Source organism: Atta colombica, unplaced genomic scaffold, assembly GCF_001594045.1.
Source record: "Atta colombica isolate Treedump-2 unplaced genomic scaffold, Acol1.0 scaffold118, whole genome shotgun sequence".
In the NCBI taxonomy this organism is placed as follows: Eukaryota; Metazoa; Arthropoda; class Insecta; order Hymenoptera; family Formicidae; genus Atta; species Atta colombica.
In genome coordinates, this window is record NW_017259204.1 from 90330 (window position 1) to 109227 (window position 18898).

At 29.7% G+C, this 18898-nt stretch overlaps 2 protein-coding genes across 9 annotated transcripts in view; both read right to left on the bottom strand.

The window, feature by feature from the left end:
- LOC108694195 (ubiquitin-like modifier-activating enzyme 5) overlaps positions 1 to 4613 on the bottom strand; it is a 6189-nt gene extending 1576 nt beyond the window's left edge. Inside the window, exons 1-4 of the mRNA XM_018203546.1 lie at positions 3917 to 4613; positions 1121 to 1256; positions 856 to 1052; positions 583 to 769 (exon numbers count right to left, since the gene is read on the bottom strand). Coding sequence (XP_018059035.1) covers positions 583 to 769; positions 856 to 1052; positions 1121 to 1256; positions 3917 to 4056 — 660 coding nt within the window. The 5' untranslated portion in view covers positions 4057 to 4613. The remainder of the gene's footprint in view (positions 1 to 582; positions 770 to 855; positions 1053 to 1120; positions 1257 to 3916) is intronic.
- Positions 4614 to 7121: 2508 nt separating this feature from the next.
- LOC108694199 (leucine-rich repeat flightless-interacting protein 2) overlaps positions 7122 to 18898 on the bottom strand; it is a 14978-nt gene continuing 3201 nt past the window's right edge. For 7 of the 8 annotated variants that reach the window (XM_018203554.1, XM_018203552.1, XM_018203551.1 and 4 more), the window contains exons 3-9: positions 15683 to 15809; positions 14613 to 14752; positions 14265 to 14528; positions 8378 to 8522; positions 8182 to 8307; positions 7536 to 7747; positions 7122 to 7424 (exon numbers count right to left, since the gene is read on the bottom strand). In XM_018203554.1, the coding sequence (XP_018059043.1) occupies positions 7314 to 7424; positions 7536 to 7747; positions 8182 to 8307; positions 8378 to 8522; positions 14265 to 14528; positions 14613 to 14752; positions 15683 to 15809 (1125 nt within the window). In that variant the 3' untranslated portion in view covers positions 7122 to 7313. The remainder of the gene's footprint in view (positions 7425 to 7535; positions 7748 to 8181; positions 8308 to 8377; positions 8523 to 14264; positions 14529 to 14612; positions 14753 to 15682; positions 15810 to 18898) is intronic. The other variant, XM_018203558.1, reaches the window with a different exon arrangement.

Sequence of the window (18898 nt, forward strand, 5' to 3'; positions counted from 1 at the left end):
ATGCAAATAAAATTAATTTTTAAAAAAAGATCATATGAAGATTATTACCATTTTTTTTTATAATTATGGAATTATGATTTCTTATCATAATATTTCTGTAACTATTCTGCATATAAAAGTATTAAAGTAAAATCATCGAAAAATCAATATTTTATGAGATATTTAATAAATAATCAAGCTCAGAATCAGAAATCAGCCTTTCAGTGAAAATAAATCAACAAAGTGTTAGAGTATATTCACACAACTTGCAAAGCTGCATAAACGTATGCATAAAGAAAATCCAATCATATTTTATGTGCACCTTTATAGGAGAAATGCGATTGAATAATTCTCTTTATGCATATGTTTATGGGATTATATAAGTTTGTGTCGATATAGTCTAATGTCCATAAGAGTCAATACAATAAGTTCAAGTGTACATTTATTTTATTCTATCGAGATTCAATCGATATCGCTTGCATCTTAAAATTGTAAAATTTTCATTAAAACATTTTTTCCTAATATGTTTAATTCTATGTGTCAAAAAATTTATCACTTAAAATAAACTGTTTGGTATCAATTATTGAATAATTGAAGTCTTACTGCAAAACAAGCTGTTTCACCAGGTACAATAAATTGAATGTGACCAGACATTGCGTTTTCAGATACGCCACTTTCAAACCATTTCTGATTAAGTTCATTACAAGCAGTGTTTATTGCCATGCGAGCTTCAAAATTATCAACACAACTCAGTACTAAGTCGACTGGACCATTTTTCAAACTGGAGTTACTGCAAAAATATATAAATTTAAATTAAGTAAAACCACTAAAACATACGTCGATTTAAAAAAATTCAATTTGTAAATGTATATATACCTTATTGTATTCATAAAATTTTGAAAATGATTAACAGTCGTAATATTATAATTATGTATTTCAATTTCCACATCAGGATTTATGTAATGCAAGGTATTTGCTGCAGCCTCTACTTTACTCTGGCCTGTTTGATGTGGTTGAAAAAATAATCTATTCATATTTGCAAGTTCTACACTATCATAATCAAACAGTATCAACTGAAACATATAGTAAAACATTAAATGATTCATTTAACACATAATCTATGTTATTATCATATTCCTACCTTTCCGATACCGCATCTTGTTAACATTTCTGCTGTTACACTACCAACACCACCAATTCCAACTATAGCTATCGTTAATTCTTGTATTTTTTCATAATTTTCAATGATACCCATACGTTTTAATGCCATCAATCGGCTGCAAGATATTAGAAAGTAAATACAAATTTATAAAACTCAGAAAATTCTCTTTTATACATCTCTTTTAATAAAAGATTGGAAAGAAATATTTTATTAAAATTGAAATTTAAATAAGAAAAATATGCTTTATGCTCTAGGCCAGTTATATTCATAATCAATTCATAGGGCTGTAGCAGAAAGATTGACTTACAATTTTAATGGACCTTCTACAATAAGCCTCTATAATAATTAATCATAAGTCAGAAGCTGGAAATTGACGATTGTAACTGATTAATTTCCAGCTTCTGACTTCTGATTTATGACTAATGGCTTATTGTAGAAGGCTCTTAAAATATAAGTCATAAGATAATTCTTGTGCGTTACTAAAAATAAGATTTAAGTCATAAAACACTGTCTTAAAATAATAAGTCAAATTTCTGCTAAGGCCCTTAAAGAATTATGAGTAGCATCCTTGGACTATATTTTGAGTCACTATCAATATTGAAAATCTGTAGTATGTATATATAATATATAATATGTATATATAATAATAATGTGAACTGAAAAGGATATAGGCAGTAGGAGTCAAGCGCAAGACGTCGCGCAAATAATATCTATGAAGTATGAAACTTCTTTATTCTAAAACGTGTTTACATGTTTCGGCTCACTTTTGAGCCCTCTTCAGAGACAACACAAAGTAATATAAATAAATTGTAAATAAAAATTATCCTGTCATAGTGAGCGACATCTACCTCAAGAATTTAAATGCCAAAATTAAACCTAAAAAAAGTGAAAGAAAAAGAAAAAAGAAAAATGAATGAAAAGGAAATGATGGGAATATCGGAACAGAGAATATGAAAAACTTTTATCAAAAAAAAACTTTAAGATTATAATTAATTATTCCAAAAATAAGGATGCTCAACAAATCACGAACTATATCGCAAACATTATTATGAATTATTCAAAAACCGGTTCTTGATATTTTGGCCAATCAGTATCAGACACAGTGTGTTACTTCCAGTTTTAGCTAGTAGTATTAGTCAAGATTACAAATGGAAAAATTTAAAACGTTAATCAATTCCATGAAAATGGAAGTTAGAAAGTAATCAAAAATCACGTCAGAAAGACTTATTGTTGCGTACGAACAACATTGATTGATTAGACAACAACTCTAGCCTTTATAGCTTGTGTATGATCGGGAGGTAGGCCTTGGGAAGCTTCTCCATCATCTGCAAGTTGAGTCCATGCGTTCATCTCCTGATGAATATCATCTCCGAAATCAATCTTTTCTTATAATGAGACTCCTCGTCCAGTATTGTAACGTTGTTCCCAATAGAAATCATGGCTTTCTTGTAACCGATGCTCCGTTATGACATTACGAGTAGAAGTGTTCTATTGGATGTGATTCTTACACTCGGTGATTCTTGACCTCAGCTGTCTATACATCTGTCCCACATAACTTGCAACTCTTACAAAGATCTTATAAATAATATTCAACTTTTTGTTACGCAATAAAGAGTCCTTATGCACCCTAATAAATTCTCGTAATTTATTACTACTATAAAACGATATCCTCATATACTTGCATTCAATCTGTTTAATTTCTCAGTAATTCCATGAACGAAAGGAACAGTGAACGATGAAGGCTGCACTGCTTGAAGGCTGCTGCATTTATTTATGTTAGTTTGTGTCTCTGAGGAGGGCTCAAAAGTGAGCCGAAACATGTAAGCGCGTTTTAGTGAAGAAGTTTCACACTTCATAAATATATTATTTGCGCGACATCTTCTGCCCACATCCTTTCCAGTTCTTTGATTTATAAGGAGTCTTCGTTAGTTTGGATAATGTGAATTATAAACTTTCAATATTGACAATAAATATTAGAATGTACTCTTAATAATGACATTAACGTTTAAAAACCAATGTTTAATAAAACTTTTTAATAAAATTTGTCTTTGTAAAGAAAATCTTTAAAGAATAAAAATATCAATATAAAGTAGAATTATAGAAGTTATTAGATAAGTAATATAAAGAAAAGTTAACAGTAATTATTAAATTATAACTATGTTTATACAGCTTGATTTATGCCGAAGTTATTAATTTATAACATCGATATTATCAAACTGGTCAATCATCAAGCTATTATTTTTCTGAAGAATGGAATGACTATATTGGCTAGTTTCCTAACATCGATGTAGTAACTTTGATGTAAATTGAGTTGTGTAAAATGTAGCCAATATAATTTTTAAATCTATATATCTTACTTTAATAACATTATAAAAAAATAAAAAATCGTTCTGAGTGCTTTCCAGCAAGCAACACGGTTAGCACAATGATTATTTTATCTTTATTTACCAGTGGTAAACAAGGATGTAATGATTCACTGTAGGTCTGTTTTTTGTGGTTGAACTTTTAGAGTTTAAAGTGAGATAGATATACGTTTGATATGTATCGAAAGCGAGAGAGTTCTAGAGCAGTCGGGTGCAAGAACAGAAAATAGACCATGTGTTACACTGTATCGTCTGTGTCACTTGTTGCAAAGCATATGTTATTATTTTCTAATTGTAAGTATCAGTGATGGTAACGAGATACATAAAATAACTAGTAATAAATAGTACCTAACCCTCTAATTTTGTACATACTAAAATAATAAACGGTGACGACAAACATTTTGAAACTTACCTATATGGATTCGAATCCACCACTTCATCTGACATATGTTCGATCTTTCCCCTTGTTACTGTCACATTTTTATCTTTCTTTTCTTGCAGCTCGTTTTCGAGCTCTATGACTCTTTGTCGTAAGCTTTCTATTTCGTTCATATTTCAATTAAAAAAAAAGAAATAATTAAAATTTAACTTACTTAAAATAAATTTTGCAAAAGAAAGATTGTTATTATAATAATAACAGCTGCCAATTCTTCTCAAGGTGTGACTCGGCCACTATGCAGGTTGCTGAGTGCAAAGCATGATATATATAGTATATACAGTAATGCAACTCTGTCGACTTTTGTTAATGTTGGCCAAAATGTGCGCATGCATGAAATAAGTAAGTTGCTCACGTTGCCAGCGTTTTCATAGTTATCACCTAAACTTCTTTCTCTTTTCATTCTTTTTTCACTCTTAAAATTCACTGTTAAAATTCCTCGCAAACTCACTAGATTTATTCACATCGCAATCTAATTCTAAGTTAAAGTGAGTAAGTGCTATTATAGAAACATATTGGAGCATATTAGAGCATGCGACACGAATAAACTTTTATTTACTTTTCACTTTTTCACAAAAATTAGATCAATCTCTTGAGGTTTCTCACACATTTCATCAAATGGACAATACACGTAATACTTCCTTCTAAATTTCTATTCAGAACCATGTATGCTTGAAAGACATGAAATGTTTAAGTGGAACATTGAAATAGGGAGAGAGAGAAAGAGAGAGAGAGAGAGAGAGAGAGAATGAAAGCAATAAAAAAGAAAATGAGACGAAGAACTTACTTATTTCACGCATGCGCACTCCATTTTGATCAACATAAAATTAGGAGTAGCGCTACTATACATTGGCTGCTTTCCTTTTAGGAGACACATTTGACACAAATCGACACATGTATATGTCGCTTTCCATTTACAATTTTGTTTAACTCAATCACACTTCGCCTCTGCTCGAGAGGAGAATCAGAGTGTATTTCGAGTCTGTCAAGTGTGATTTTAATGAATTAAGTGATATTAAAATACAACCGCAAACCAATTTCCATCATTTTATTCTGTTTTCAATATATAGAATTACTTGTGTCGACGAATGTTAATAAAAAATTACAATGACAAGTATTATATATTTTTATATTAATTTATATTTATATTATAAGAACAAATAAGAAAATAATTTCATATTAAGATTTTTTATTATTTTCAATAATAAAAAAAAATTTTAATCTTTTAAGGTTAGTATTAAAAGTTATACACATGATACACACTACACATATCGCGTTCCATTTAAGTATGGCAAAAAATCTTGGCATCAAGCGTGATATTTGTCGCGCGCGATTAACATCGACACACGATATCCAATGAGTGTATATTTACCGTATTCTCATTCTGAAGATATACTGTCACTAGATATTGCGCGCGATTAACATCGCACTAATGTGCTGGAGCTACAACCGCAAAATACTAATGGCGCTGCAGCGTTAGTTGCGGCGCTCGAGTCAGTTCTTTTTTCCGGTTTTCTCTCTCTCTCTCTCTCTCTCTCTCTCTCTCTCTCTCTCTGTCTCTGGTGTCATGGCGTTCTGCGTGCGGATCTTTTATAAGCTTCAGCGATAAATTTTAAGTTAGTGCTTGATAAAATTAATCATCCCTTTATGTTCATTACGAAATCAGTTACTGCTCATGTCATTAGGTAATTGCTCGCGTCGTTAGATAAATGCTTATATTGTAGATTTTCTAGTTTCTCGTATTCTAACCTAGTAATGCGATACCGATATCCGAGCCGTCACGTAATCACATCTCTACTCTTTTAATCTGTACGTTTTAAATATTAAATTTAAATATATATTAAATCGCTTTATTTGAATCAAATTCAACAGTGAGTAAAATTTCTTTGCAAACTTAACGATTTCCCGCCAATTGTCCTTTGCCATTAATTAGTCATTGCCGGCGCCCAGATACGCTTGGCGCCACATTGGGCACAGCCATGCGAATTCCAACCCGCTTGCAACAGTTTCCTTTAAATGCCGTCATTTGCAAATACTTTCAATGTGGTAGTGAATCTGTGAATTGGTGTGAGCAATTGTTTCATGGTGTAGAATGCGCAAACGGGAAATCGAACTATTAACTGTCAAATTGTGCTGTTCCGGCATCCTTCCGCTCTTATGTTTTAACTCTTACTAGAGGAATTCTAGGGAATCGATTGTATCTTGAAACGAGGTGAAAATTACAAAAGTGAGCGAATTTACTAGAATATTGATAATTTCATTGGTCAACACCTAGTAAATTGCCCACTTTTGTAATTTTCACTTTATTTGAAAATACAGAACCTTTAGTGTCGTGGAACGAAAGTAATCGAACTAATTTAGGCAATTACTTTTTACCATGCTTTTTGATAGCCTCGCCCATGTAATACTTTCTCTTTTTCTTATTATTATTCTTCAATATCCTTATATATTTAGAGATCCTGATAATTTTATCCCAGCAAATCCTTCAGTTACACCTACCCACCATTCAACCTGAATGATGATTCTTATTTGCCTATGTTATCCTTCGATCTATTCCTAATAAACTCGGAGGAGTCATCGATCTCCTATTCTCTATACTCTATGGCCGCGGCCTAAATGTACAGTGTAAACGTAGTCATATACCAATATTCATAGTCAGATCTTATATTCAAGACCCTCTTAAGTATGTCTTAAGAACTCACGAACCAATCAGAAGGCTGCATTAACTTAATCTTAAAACATTACTTAAGATGGTCTTGAAATAAGACTTGACTATGAATATCGGCCATAGTTCCCAACATACCAATCTAGGTCTCACTTCTAGGTCAAAATTGGTCTTTCTTAACATCTTCGTTTAACATAGTAAAAAATATTTAACACCTGTGTCATCTCCATCGCAATATATAAATAATTTGTACTTTTTAATATATATATATATATATATTATTAATTTAAAATAATTTTCACAAACTCATTACAACAAGGCAGAAACGAATATATTTTATTACTTGCTACTTACATGAAAGTATCAAATATTGAATCAGCTCTGTAACTCTTTATAAATATATAGAAAAATTTAACGTCAAATTTAAAAAATAGTAAAAAGTGCCTTATTAGTCCATTAAAAAATAATGCAAAAATAAGTTGGTATCAAAGACTTAGTAAATGTAAGAGGTAGGAATCTTTTCCACAGCAATTTTTTATGTCTGGATGACATTCGCTACATAATAAAATGTTATAACGATAATACGTAATTTTTGCCTTTGTAAATTATATTCAAAGTGATAAATAATATTAATTGGAGGCAACATCGGGTTACGATTTGTTCAAAGTATAAGTAACAGACTTATTGTACATCTCTGCAAACATTAACTCAAAGCTCTTTTAAAAGAGCCGATTTAGCGTTTTTAAGTTTATCCAATCTCCTTTGTAGATGAGAATTTGCTGTCTCCAATTCCTCTACACGACTTTGTGTTTCTCTTACCTAAGTATAAAAATATTAAACGAACATAAATATCTGTAATTTTCTAAATTGTTTTGATACATATTTATGTATATCAGATTATTTTTTTGTAATAAAAATCAATATTCATACTTCTCTCTGCAACTTTCTTTTTTCTACTTTCAACTCATCTTCTGCTTTTTCAGATGCTTCTGCAGCTGATTTGTAACGAATTACTTGACTTTCTAGTCTAGCTACTGTTGCTTGCAATGTAGACATATCTTGTTCCGCTTTTTGTAATTTAAATTTATAATCGGCCAATAATTTATTTGCTTCACGTTGAATATCTTCGTTATCTGATAAACCTACAACAAATACATCAATTAATACGAATAAACAATATTACATAAAGTATATATCAATAACTATCCCTATGAAAATTTTCCTTACGATTCTTTATATAATTTTTTAAAATTTTTACGTAAATTTCAAATTTTTGAGAATTTTTAATCGTTCTTTTTAGAAAATTTCTCAAGTTTTTTATAAGAATTGGAATATTTTTTCAAAATATTTTTCAACATGAAAGTTTACATTTATAGAAATGGTCTAAATTTTTCATTCTATAATTTCTAAAGAAAACTTACAAAATCTGGAAAAAAAATTCAAGGTATTTAAAAAAAAAATTTCATGAATTTTATGTGACAAATTCATAAAAATATAAAATAATTTTAAGAAAATTTTTTCATCAAGATATATATAATTTAGGTGCTTGTATAAATAAAAATATGTAAATATTAACCTAATATCGAACCAGATGATTTTTCGGGTCTCATGCGATTTCTAGTTTCTTCTAATTCCAATCTTAAATGGCGAATCTCATCTTGCAATTCCTTTTTTTCAGAAGCAAATTTCCTCAGTCGAATATCTAAAAAGTATATACACCATAAAATTTTGTTTCATTATAAAAATGCTTGATTTCTTGATTAATTATATACCTAGTGAACCTTTACCAGCTGTTTCTAATAATTCTGCAGCTTCTGTACTGACTAATATCTTCTTTTTATGACATAATTCATTTTCAATATTTTCGTTATCCTCATCTTCATTTTCCTTATTATCAACAATAACTAAACCGTTTTCCTAAATTATAATATATTTTAGGGTCATATAGTAAAAACTTATATACAGTGACCGCTAAAAGTTTTGGATTACCTAAATAATTTTTAAATGGTTCGCGATGTATGATTGAAATTTACAGAGCTACAGTGAGATCATAAAATCTACCATTGAATCTTGAAAATACTCCACTTTAATATCTCCGGAAGGACGGAGGTAGAGGGCGGCCGAAAAATTTTAAATAACATGTAGAGGATCAAGTGAGAGAGCGTTTATATTGGCCGTAATCGTACGCTGTATGCCGTAATCTGTAAAATTGACCAATCATTTTTGAATATTCCCTTCTTACAGACGAATGGGAGAGGAATATTATGACTGATTAATCAATTCTTATAGATTACGATATACGGTTCGGTCAATATAAACTTCCTAAGAGTTAGTTTGATAAAACTTTCCGAGATGAAAACAACATGGGATGATCAAGATCTTTACAATTTTTTTCTGAGTTATGATCAGTTATGATCATTTAAACATTGTATTGAAATGTATGAAGCTTAAAGATTACAGTATCGCCGGCATTAGTATTAGATCTGTTCGCGTTGCATGAAATCCCCAAATATTTGTGCACTTAAAATAAAATGGATATATGTCTGGTTTGAAAAGAAAGACAATGAAGATGTCGAGTGCCCAAAGTGCAAACAACATAAATAGATTTATTAGTATTAGGGCCATTTTCACCAAGCTCTGATTAATTTAATGGGCCAACTGAAGCTGATGTCGGAGAAAAAATGTGAACTGAAGAATTAAACATATCGATGTGAACTTGATCAACTTTATCAAAAATCTCCTAGAAGAGGTACAAATGGGTATAAATAATTCTCTTTCAAATGCCATTGATCCCATTTCGATATCTTGAAAATTGGCTAAGTTCGCTATATAGGGGTCGCGCAAAAACTGAAACGCCTTGCAGAAAAAGTTGGAAATATTGACTGTCATGTGGTCACAGGTCACACATAGGCCGTGGTCTGATTCATATTGATAACGCTCATGAGCATTTTGTTTTCATTTAATATTTGACAAACAACAAGGATGAAATGATTTTTATGCGTTATGAGCATGAATCGGATCGTGGCCGTTCAATAATCCTCCATAAGTTTGGGAACATCTTACATTTTACAGGTTTGTAAATGATCATTTAATTGAAAAAAGACGAAATAAAAGTACATACATACGTATTTTTATTTCATCTTTTTTCAATTAAAAATTTAATAACATGGACTATTAAAATATGAAATTTTAATTAAAATACGATTTATATACGAAATCTGATTCTTCGGGATCATTTTACAATTTTTACGGAGTCTGAAATCAACTTGCGATTCAAATAGTTTATCATTTTTATAGAAACCGCTAAATAACAATTAAATGACCTGTGTATATACAACGAATACAAGTTGCAAAACAAATGACAATATACATATAAAGAATAGACTAAAGTGCGAAATTCAATCTTGAGCGCTTCGATGTTATGAAATGATTATCCAACATATTTTCGGCATGTACAAGCTTATAGGTGTTCTAGATAAATGTTTATTGTCATTTAGACGTCTTACGAAGTATTTAAATCAAAAACATATATAGATCGCTGTCATGTAATGGCTTTCTTGTAAAATGTAGGATATTTTCAAACTTATGGAGGATACTGTATGTAAATACCAGTATTTCGCGCGCAACGATATACGAACTGTTGGAAAACTCTAGTTTTTCTCCGATAGGAGTATTCGAATTTGTTCTGCCATACAGCGCTTTTCCGACACTGTATTTTCAAGCCCATTTTTTTCGGGACCGATCGCTTGAGTTTGATGCCCTTCTCAATACTTAATGGATGAAACGTTGCACATAATGGCAATAGCATACGGAAACAACCAATCAAATTTGGGTCCAAATGCACTTTCCTGCGTAATAGCATACTAGAACAGCCAATCAAATTCATACTCCTACTGCGCATTCACGAAAACATTACATCTTGTATTTTTACACCATGATTAGTATGAGCACGCACGCACGAGGTGTAAAGGCCATGGTACATAAAAAAACTTAAGCAGTAAAACGTAAGCAGTAAGGAAATCAATGTTGGGTTAGTTACTGTTTATATATGGCTTTACGAACTCTACCGTAAATTCGTTTACTGTTTACCAGGCAATAGAAAGTTACTTTTTAAAAGTTACAGTTACTAGTTATCGAGTAGAAAAAGTAACAACCTAGCAACCCCGAGTATGGCTACAATATAACCTGGAAATAATACGTAATATAACAGAATTAAAGTGATATATTTTGTTATATAGTTATGAAATAATTGTTGACTATAACAGTAAAGTAACGGCTCATATAATCTCATACATAATGTAACACATTTGTATAACAGATGTTATGTTGATGATGAAGGTAGACTGTTATATTATATATTATGTATTATAAGATCTATATATTATTGTTATATTTACATTATATAATAGCTGTTCTCAGCATTTATTTATAATTAGGGAATAACAGATTTAGTATCAGAAAACATGCATTTTATACAAGTACACAGTTTCTGATAGATTAAAATTTCTTTTTCCTTGTTTCTATTGCCTATATTTTTCAGATAAGCAGCGACCAGTACTTAAGACAAAGTAAGTCTTAAATGCAAGAATCGACTATGAATACCAGCCTGTTTCGCGTCGTGAAATTGATACTGAATCTTTTCTTGTTTGACACTACTGATACTTTATAATGTTCTTAAATGTTCTCTTTCTATAAGAAAGAGAAACATAAAACGTGAAATAGTTTTAAAATAAGAACGGACTATAAAGCCCGCCCCATGTTTCGCGTTTCACAGTTGGTAGCTCTTGCTCCCTATTGACAACACGGAGCAAAAGTAGGCGTGGTTTGACCGAACTGCACGCACCATGGTAATAGCTTATTGCAGAAAGGATTATCATACATAAGAATTATCATACATAAAACATAAGCTGCATAAGCATAGCTTAAGGCCACCATTAGATCATTCAGTATAAAAATATCATATTGATTTATATAAGATGTTGGTCCAGCAATCTTATGCAATGCTTATATATAGTTTATATGTCATTTTATATATGATTGTTTTAATAAAGTATATATAAATAAGATTACGTAATTATAACACTCATTATATAACAATTACATAACATTGGAATTATTTATATTATAGTCATATAACGTTTCAGCATGTTATGTAACTATTCTATACTTTTTCTGTAACTACGCAACATTTATATAACGTTTATTACATTGTTATATTTATTGTATATAACTGTAATTTGCAGTGAGTGAGAAATTACAACTAACATGTTCATTAAATGTAATCAACACGTTATATTATCTGTTACATTCCGTTTTGTTACAGCACACAATATAACAGTTATATAATTGTGTTTGCTGGGAAGTTACTAGTTACCGATTTAAAAGTAACTCATTACATTTACCGTTATTTGAGAAAGTAACTTTTCATTATGCGTGGTCTACAATGGCAGTATCAGTGAGGCTGTAAGAAATTGACCAATCACAGTCGATTATTCTTCTCACATTCAACTATGATTGGTCAATTTGTACCCTTATAGTCTCATCTACTACTGCCACTATCATTGTAGACCACGCATTATTTCGTTACTTTTTTAAAACCGACGATCGTCATTACAATGGACCGATTTAGGGGGGCTTTCTAGTCTCAAGTACTATGAGTGGCTGTCCAACCATATCATGTCCAATCGTGTGCAAAATAAGATAAGTAACTGTAAAATTTGTTACCATTACCAAAAAAAATGTAACTTCGTTATTGTTATCAAAGAAAAAAGTAACACAGTTATCAGTAAAGTTACCAAAAAAGTAATTTGTAACTATACCTTATTACAAATAACGAATTATTTCCATTCCTAGCCAATAACAATGTTTAAATGATCGTAACTCTGCGAAAAGAAATCGTAAAGACCTCGATCATCCAGCATTGTTCTTGTCTTAGAAAGTTTTTTTAAACGACCCCATTTAAGATTTTCCGATTCTCCTTTTCCCCCATTCCACCTCAGAAGAGACTATGGAGACTTTTAGTTGAAAACGAATTTCTTTATGTTGAAATTATGGCTAAAATACTGGATGAATCACATTTTAATTGCGATATTTGTAATCAGAGAAGGCTTCTGAAGACTCGTACAAAGCGATTTTTTTAGAAAAAAGGAAAAATAAAAATTTCTATCACTCGATATGTACTATAGTGTAGTTAAGGTGTATATAATAATATAATTTGATTATTAAAAAAATTTTCAAGAATCAATTTTCAAAATCCGGTTCTGTACGCGCAGTTTCATAAAAAAAGAAATCAAAAAGGTGTTATGACATAATATTACTTCTTGGAGATAAAATATCAGCATAAAAATATATATCTATACCATAAATGAAAAGCATACGATTTTATTCATTAAAATGTTTTTAAGAATGAAATTGCAAAATTTGATTATTTAAGAGGATCCTAAAGTGAAGTCCGAAAAAAAAACTCTGATGAGATTGTTGTTTCATCGATAATATGCAACATATCGACATACCTTATACTATATCAATATCGCACTCATACGTACAAATTTTATAATTAATTAATCTTTCGTATTAAGTATCTAACTTAATTCTAAATACTCATGTTATTGATTATTCAAAATCTTTGTTCAAAATTGATTGTTGTAAAATCTCTGATCCAAACCAAGATTATTTTGTATTTACGAAGTAAAACTCATATATAAACATTATTATGAGTCGACGTTAAAAATCGGTAACAAAACTAATTTTCCAACTTTTTTTCGTTTTTGGCATAAAATCAACCGATTTGAACTACATTATCATTTATATTTTAATTATGGAGAAGATTTTGTAAAGGCAGTTAAAAATACTTATTTGGAAAAATTGATAAAACAGATTCACTTTAGGATTCCCTTAAGGAAATGCTGAAGCCGCCTGTATTACCGATAAAACTAGCATTTTTGATGTTTTTGTTCCTGTCGAATTTCTTCGTAATGATTTCACAAAATAAAAACTCCTTTTCTACGATTAAAATGTACATGCTAATGTACTTGTCGCTGGTGTATTTTGTGTTCAAAATTGGAAAAAATAAAAAATTAGATTTCTTTATCCATCTTATCTTCAGCATTGGTCGCCATATTGAGATAAAAATGGATTAAAAAATCTGTAATTTTTTTTTTCTAGCTTTGAACATCAGCGACAAGTACTTTAGCATGTACATTTTAATCGTGGAAAAGAAATTTTTATTCTGTGAAACCACTACAAAGAAATTCGATAAGAACAAAAACACTGGTTTTATTGATAATATAGACTCCAGCATTCATTGAATAAACTTCATAATTCATAAAATATAAGCCAAAGCAAGTTTCATGGCAAAATATTTCTTCTACGAGACAATATTATATGGTAGAGTCTGATAGAGTGCAGATATGTAACTGCACGACAAATGAAGTGTAAATGAATTGGCTTGTCATTCCTGTCGACTCGTAAGGTGGAGTGCTTTCGAGATTAAATGATAGATTTTATGATCCTATTGTATTTCTGTGAATTTCAATTCTATATCTTGAAACATTCAGAAATTATTTAGGGCTCGGGACTTTTGATACAGTATATTACAAGATATTCTTTTATAAACAATATTATTGTGTTATTTTGAACAATACTCAATAATATACGTACTTGTATAAGTGTATCTCTTTCTAGTAATTGCGCTCTGCAAATATCTAAATCTTCTTTCAATCGCTGACTGACCCGTTTTAATTGTTCAACATCTCGATTTTTTTCTCTTAATTCTCTACGTAATTGTGTAGTGGTTTCCTCTAATTCTTCCAATTTATCTTTTAACAAATCAACTTGGTAGGCATAAGATGATTTTTCATTGTCTAATTGAGCATTAGCTATCATAGCCTTTCTAAATTTTTCTTCAAATTCTTTTAATTCCAGCTAATAGAAATATTTAAAAAAGACAGTGTATTAATTATCATTGAAAATTAAATAATAAAACAAAAAAGGTTTGTATAAATATACCCTAATATCTCTGCTTAATCCTGCATCTTCCAATGAATCTTCTGAAGATCTACGACTCGATTGGAAATTATTGGAATTTGTAAGAAGTCGCGATGTACGTACTGGATCTGGAGTTACTCTCATGGTTCTATTTATATCAACTACAATCACGTTATATATGTATATGCACAATGATTCAGATATGACAAACTTTGAGAGATGATAGATCTTATCAAGTGTAATAATTTTATCAAATAACAGATTCATTAATGTTGTATTATGATTAAGTGATATTTTTTAATGCTCGCAAAAGATACACGTTAATGTTATTTATATTTTTGTATTTATTTTTTTGCTATATATAAGTAGCTGTTTGAAGCAATGGTCTTCAATCTAAATTACACACATTTTACTTGCAAAGCATTAATTGTCGAACTCTTTTGGAAATGTATTTGATGAGATCTTCCTTCTTCCTTGTTTTTTGAAGTTTATCACAAATATTACTATATTGTGTATACACGGAAAAAGTGGATCTAAATATAGCACTTCATTAATTTCAATACATCACCAAATTCTCTGTAAAGTGACACGTGTGTTTTGCACATTTATAAACAAAAATGTAAGTAAAAAACATTTATTTGCTTAAATAAATCTATATTCATTACAAACTAGCTTTTTTATTTATTACTTTCTGAATAATTGATGATTTGGGTGGTGCAATTAATGAGCAATAGTGTGGACGAATTTCAAAATAGCATTGAGCATATATCTGATATCACTGTTAATTTTGTATGCGTATTTCGTTTATTTCCAGGGAGCACACTGTTCGACTATTAGCTCTGTTTCTTCAAAAACTACAGTTTAAAAAAATTTTTATATAAATAATGTATAAATATAATATATGCGATCGTTGAAAGTATTTGTAATAGCAGATGGAATCATTTCTATGCAAAACACACGTATCACATTCATCCTTTACAGGGAGATCAACGAATCTGCTTTTGAAATTAATGAGTAGTGTAAATTGTAAATTATTGCAAAAATATCAAAATATAAGTACAAAATTCAAAATGATGATTTTTTTAAACTACCTGCACATATGTCGTAAACCCTATCAGCATTCTCTTCTGCCTCTTTTTGTTGTCTTTCTAATTCACGCATTCGTATTTCCCTGGCTTCTGCTCTTGCCTGTCTCCTAGCAGCCAGTCTTGCTTCTGCCTGAAAATATATATACAGAAAAAAAATCTATCATAAGAAATATATTTACAGAAATATATTTATTGGTCCATTTTCAATAACCATACTATAAAGTTTTGTATAGAATATCTATTAGAATAATTAAGTAAAAATATATAAATATATGGACTTGTTTATTATGAATTTCTGACATGACATTTAGTTTTTATTTTATAGAAAGATAAATTATTTATGTATGATTGCTATGTAAATCAAGCTTAATATTTAGAGTAAATAAATAGTACAGTCATCGAGATGCTAAAGATGGTCGGCATTTATGGAAATTCCTGTGCCTGTTAAAATTTAAATGATTAAGAATAAGAAACTAGTAATTCGATATTAATGTTATGATTTATTAATTTCGTAGACATATGTTTAAAACTTAATAATATTCGATTTTTATTTTTGAAAACTATGATGATATCATTCGAGTTTGATTATCAACAGAGATGATAACTGCAGAGAAAAAATTGTAATTTTTCGGCAATATATGATATTATAGCATTAAAAGTATGCATATTTATTTATACAACATTTATACATATAATAAAAAATTAAACGATTTTAAAAATATATTATCAAAATATTTATGTTATTAATATATTAATAATTATAAATTTTTATTAATTGTCGGTAACATTATCATTCTTCAATTATTCTCGGGCCGCCCGGACTCCATTGATAGTTATGAAAATTTGCTCAAGGTCTTTAATAGTTATTATATATTATTATAGTATCTCGTTGACAGTTAAATGCAACAGATAATTTAAGATATAAAAATTTCTATATACAGGATGAGTCTAATAAAAAGTTCATGACATTTTTCTCGAAAACGGTTAGAGATAAGAAGATACCTATTATCAAAATTGTAGAATGAGTAGAGGAAAACATACTTTGATGACTTTGAGTAACCTTAAATGTCCTTGGTTTTCATACTATCAATAAAAACATTTTTTTTAATGAAAAAGGTTTTTTTGCTTGTTTTGTCGATAGTGCTCAATGAGCAGAATAATTTTTAATTAGAATATTTTTGAAAATTCAAATGTTATTGGGATATAAGCCGAATATAGAATATAGAATATCAGACTGTTCACGATAGAAATGTTAGCCAATATTCAATGTCACGCATATTCAGGAAAAATAACTCCATTTATATCGGCATTCCAAGAATTCTCACAGAATAATTTTAATACAAGGATCCAGTTCTGTACATGGGCTCAAAATAAATTACAAATTAAGATCCTAACTTTTTTCGATTTGTGTTGTGATGAAGCAACATTTAATGATGGAACCATTAACAGGCACAATTTGTATTATTGGAGCGTCCCCACACTGAGTGAGAACTGTGGATTAACCAGTGAAGTATTAATATTTGAGCAGAAATTATTGGAGTTCTGTTAATTGAATCATTTTTTTTTTATGAATTTCTAACAACGGAGAGATTTGTTCATTTTCTTAGAAATGATTTTTCAAATTTAGTGGAACATATTCTGCTGAGAGATAGGACTCGAATGTGGCTTCAGATAGATGGTGCACTCTATAATACTTTGGTATAAATGCGAAGCGAGAGCTTAACAGAATATTCCTAAACAAATGGTAGAAGTAGTCCTGCGTTATTTCCTGCGAGATCATCCAACTTAACATGTTTAGACTATTATCTTTGGGAAAGAGTGAAGGAGCTTACTTTCAATGTCCCACTTCAGAAAAACATGAAAAAAAAAAAACATAAAAAATATTTACAAAATAACGAGTTAGAAGAAGTTTAAGCAAACTTTTCATAAAGATTACAGGCATGTCTGGATCAACATGGCGAACATTTTGAACGTTTATTGCAATAATAAAAATTTTGTTTCAAATTTTCAGTTTGATTTATTTTGGTTCATATTCCGATAGTAGTTGAATTTTTTAAGATATTCTGATGCAAAATTATTCAGTTCATTGAGTACCATTGATAGAACCAAAAATATTATCTTCTTCCTATTAAAAAAAATTTTTTTATTGATAGTATGAAAACCAAAAACATTTACATTTAGTTACTCAAGACCATCAAAGTATATTCCATTACTTATCCTACAATTTTGATAATAAGTATCTTCCTCCTATCTCGACAAAAACGTAATAAACTTTTTATGAGACTGTATATTTGTTGCATAATTTTATATTTTTTAGGGTTCTAAATGATACATTTCATAGTAATATGAATATGACTTTAAATACCGTTGTCAGGGTTACGTAAAGATCATCTTGAAATTTTTTAATGGAAATTATCATTTTTTATTACATATTTTTGTAGCTGGCGTCAAGAGCTTTTTAAAATGCTTTTTGAAATTATTTTTCATTAAAATCCAAGTTATAAAACTTGAAAATTACAATACCATCGACATTAGCATTCCACAAGGTGTCCGACTAATAACTAAAATAAATATAATTATAAATGTAATTTATAGTCATGATCTCGACAATATAAGTCAAGGTCAAGGCCACTGGATGTTTCTCCTAGGCTTGGTTTTTCATTAATTGGTTAATTTATGGTTAAGCTTAACCTGATATTTTATCCAAAAATTTAATGAAAAACCTTATTTACACTAACTATATTTACACTAAAAATTCATTTTTACATAAATAAATAAAAATAAGAGAAACAATCTTTAATGATCTCGGCATATGTTGTCAAGACTACGAACAATATTCAAATGGTTCTAGTTGTCAATTTGAATATTCAGAAAATGCTGATGGCAGCAATACTGTAACTTTTATAAGTCTCTATAATTTGAAAAGTTCTTAATGAAATATAATTTCATAATAATGTTTTAAAAAGCTCTTAAGTTCGAAAAAATCCATTTTCTTTAGATTTTTCTGAAACTTACAGAATAAGCTTGTTTTAGTGTCATGTCTGAACATATGTGCTTTAAAACTCAATACCTGAAGCGGGATTAAAAATCGAAATATTCCACTTCAAAGTTGAAGCGTTAAAAAAAATATATGTATACACACACACACACACACACACACACACACACACACACACACACACACACACACACACACACACACACACACACACACACACA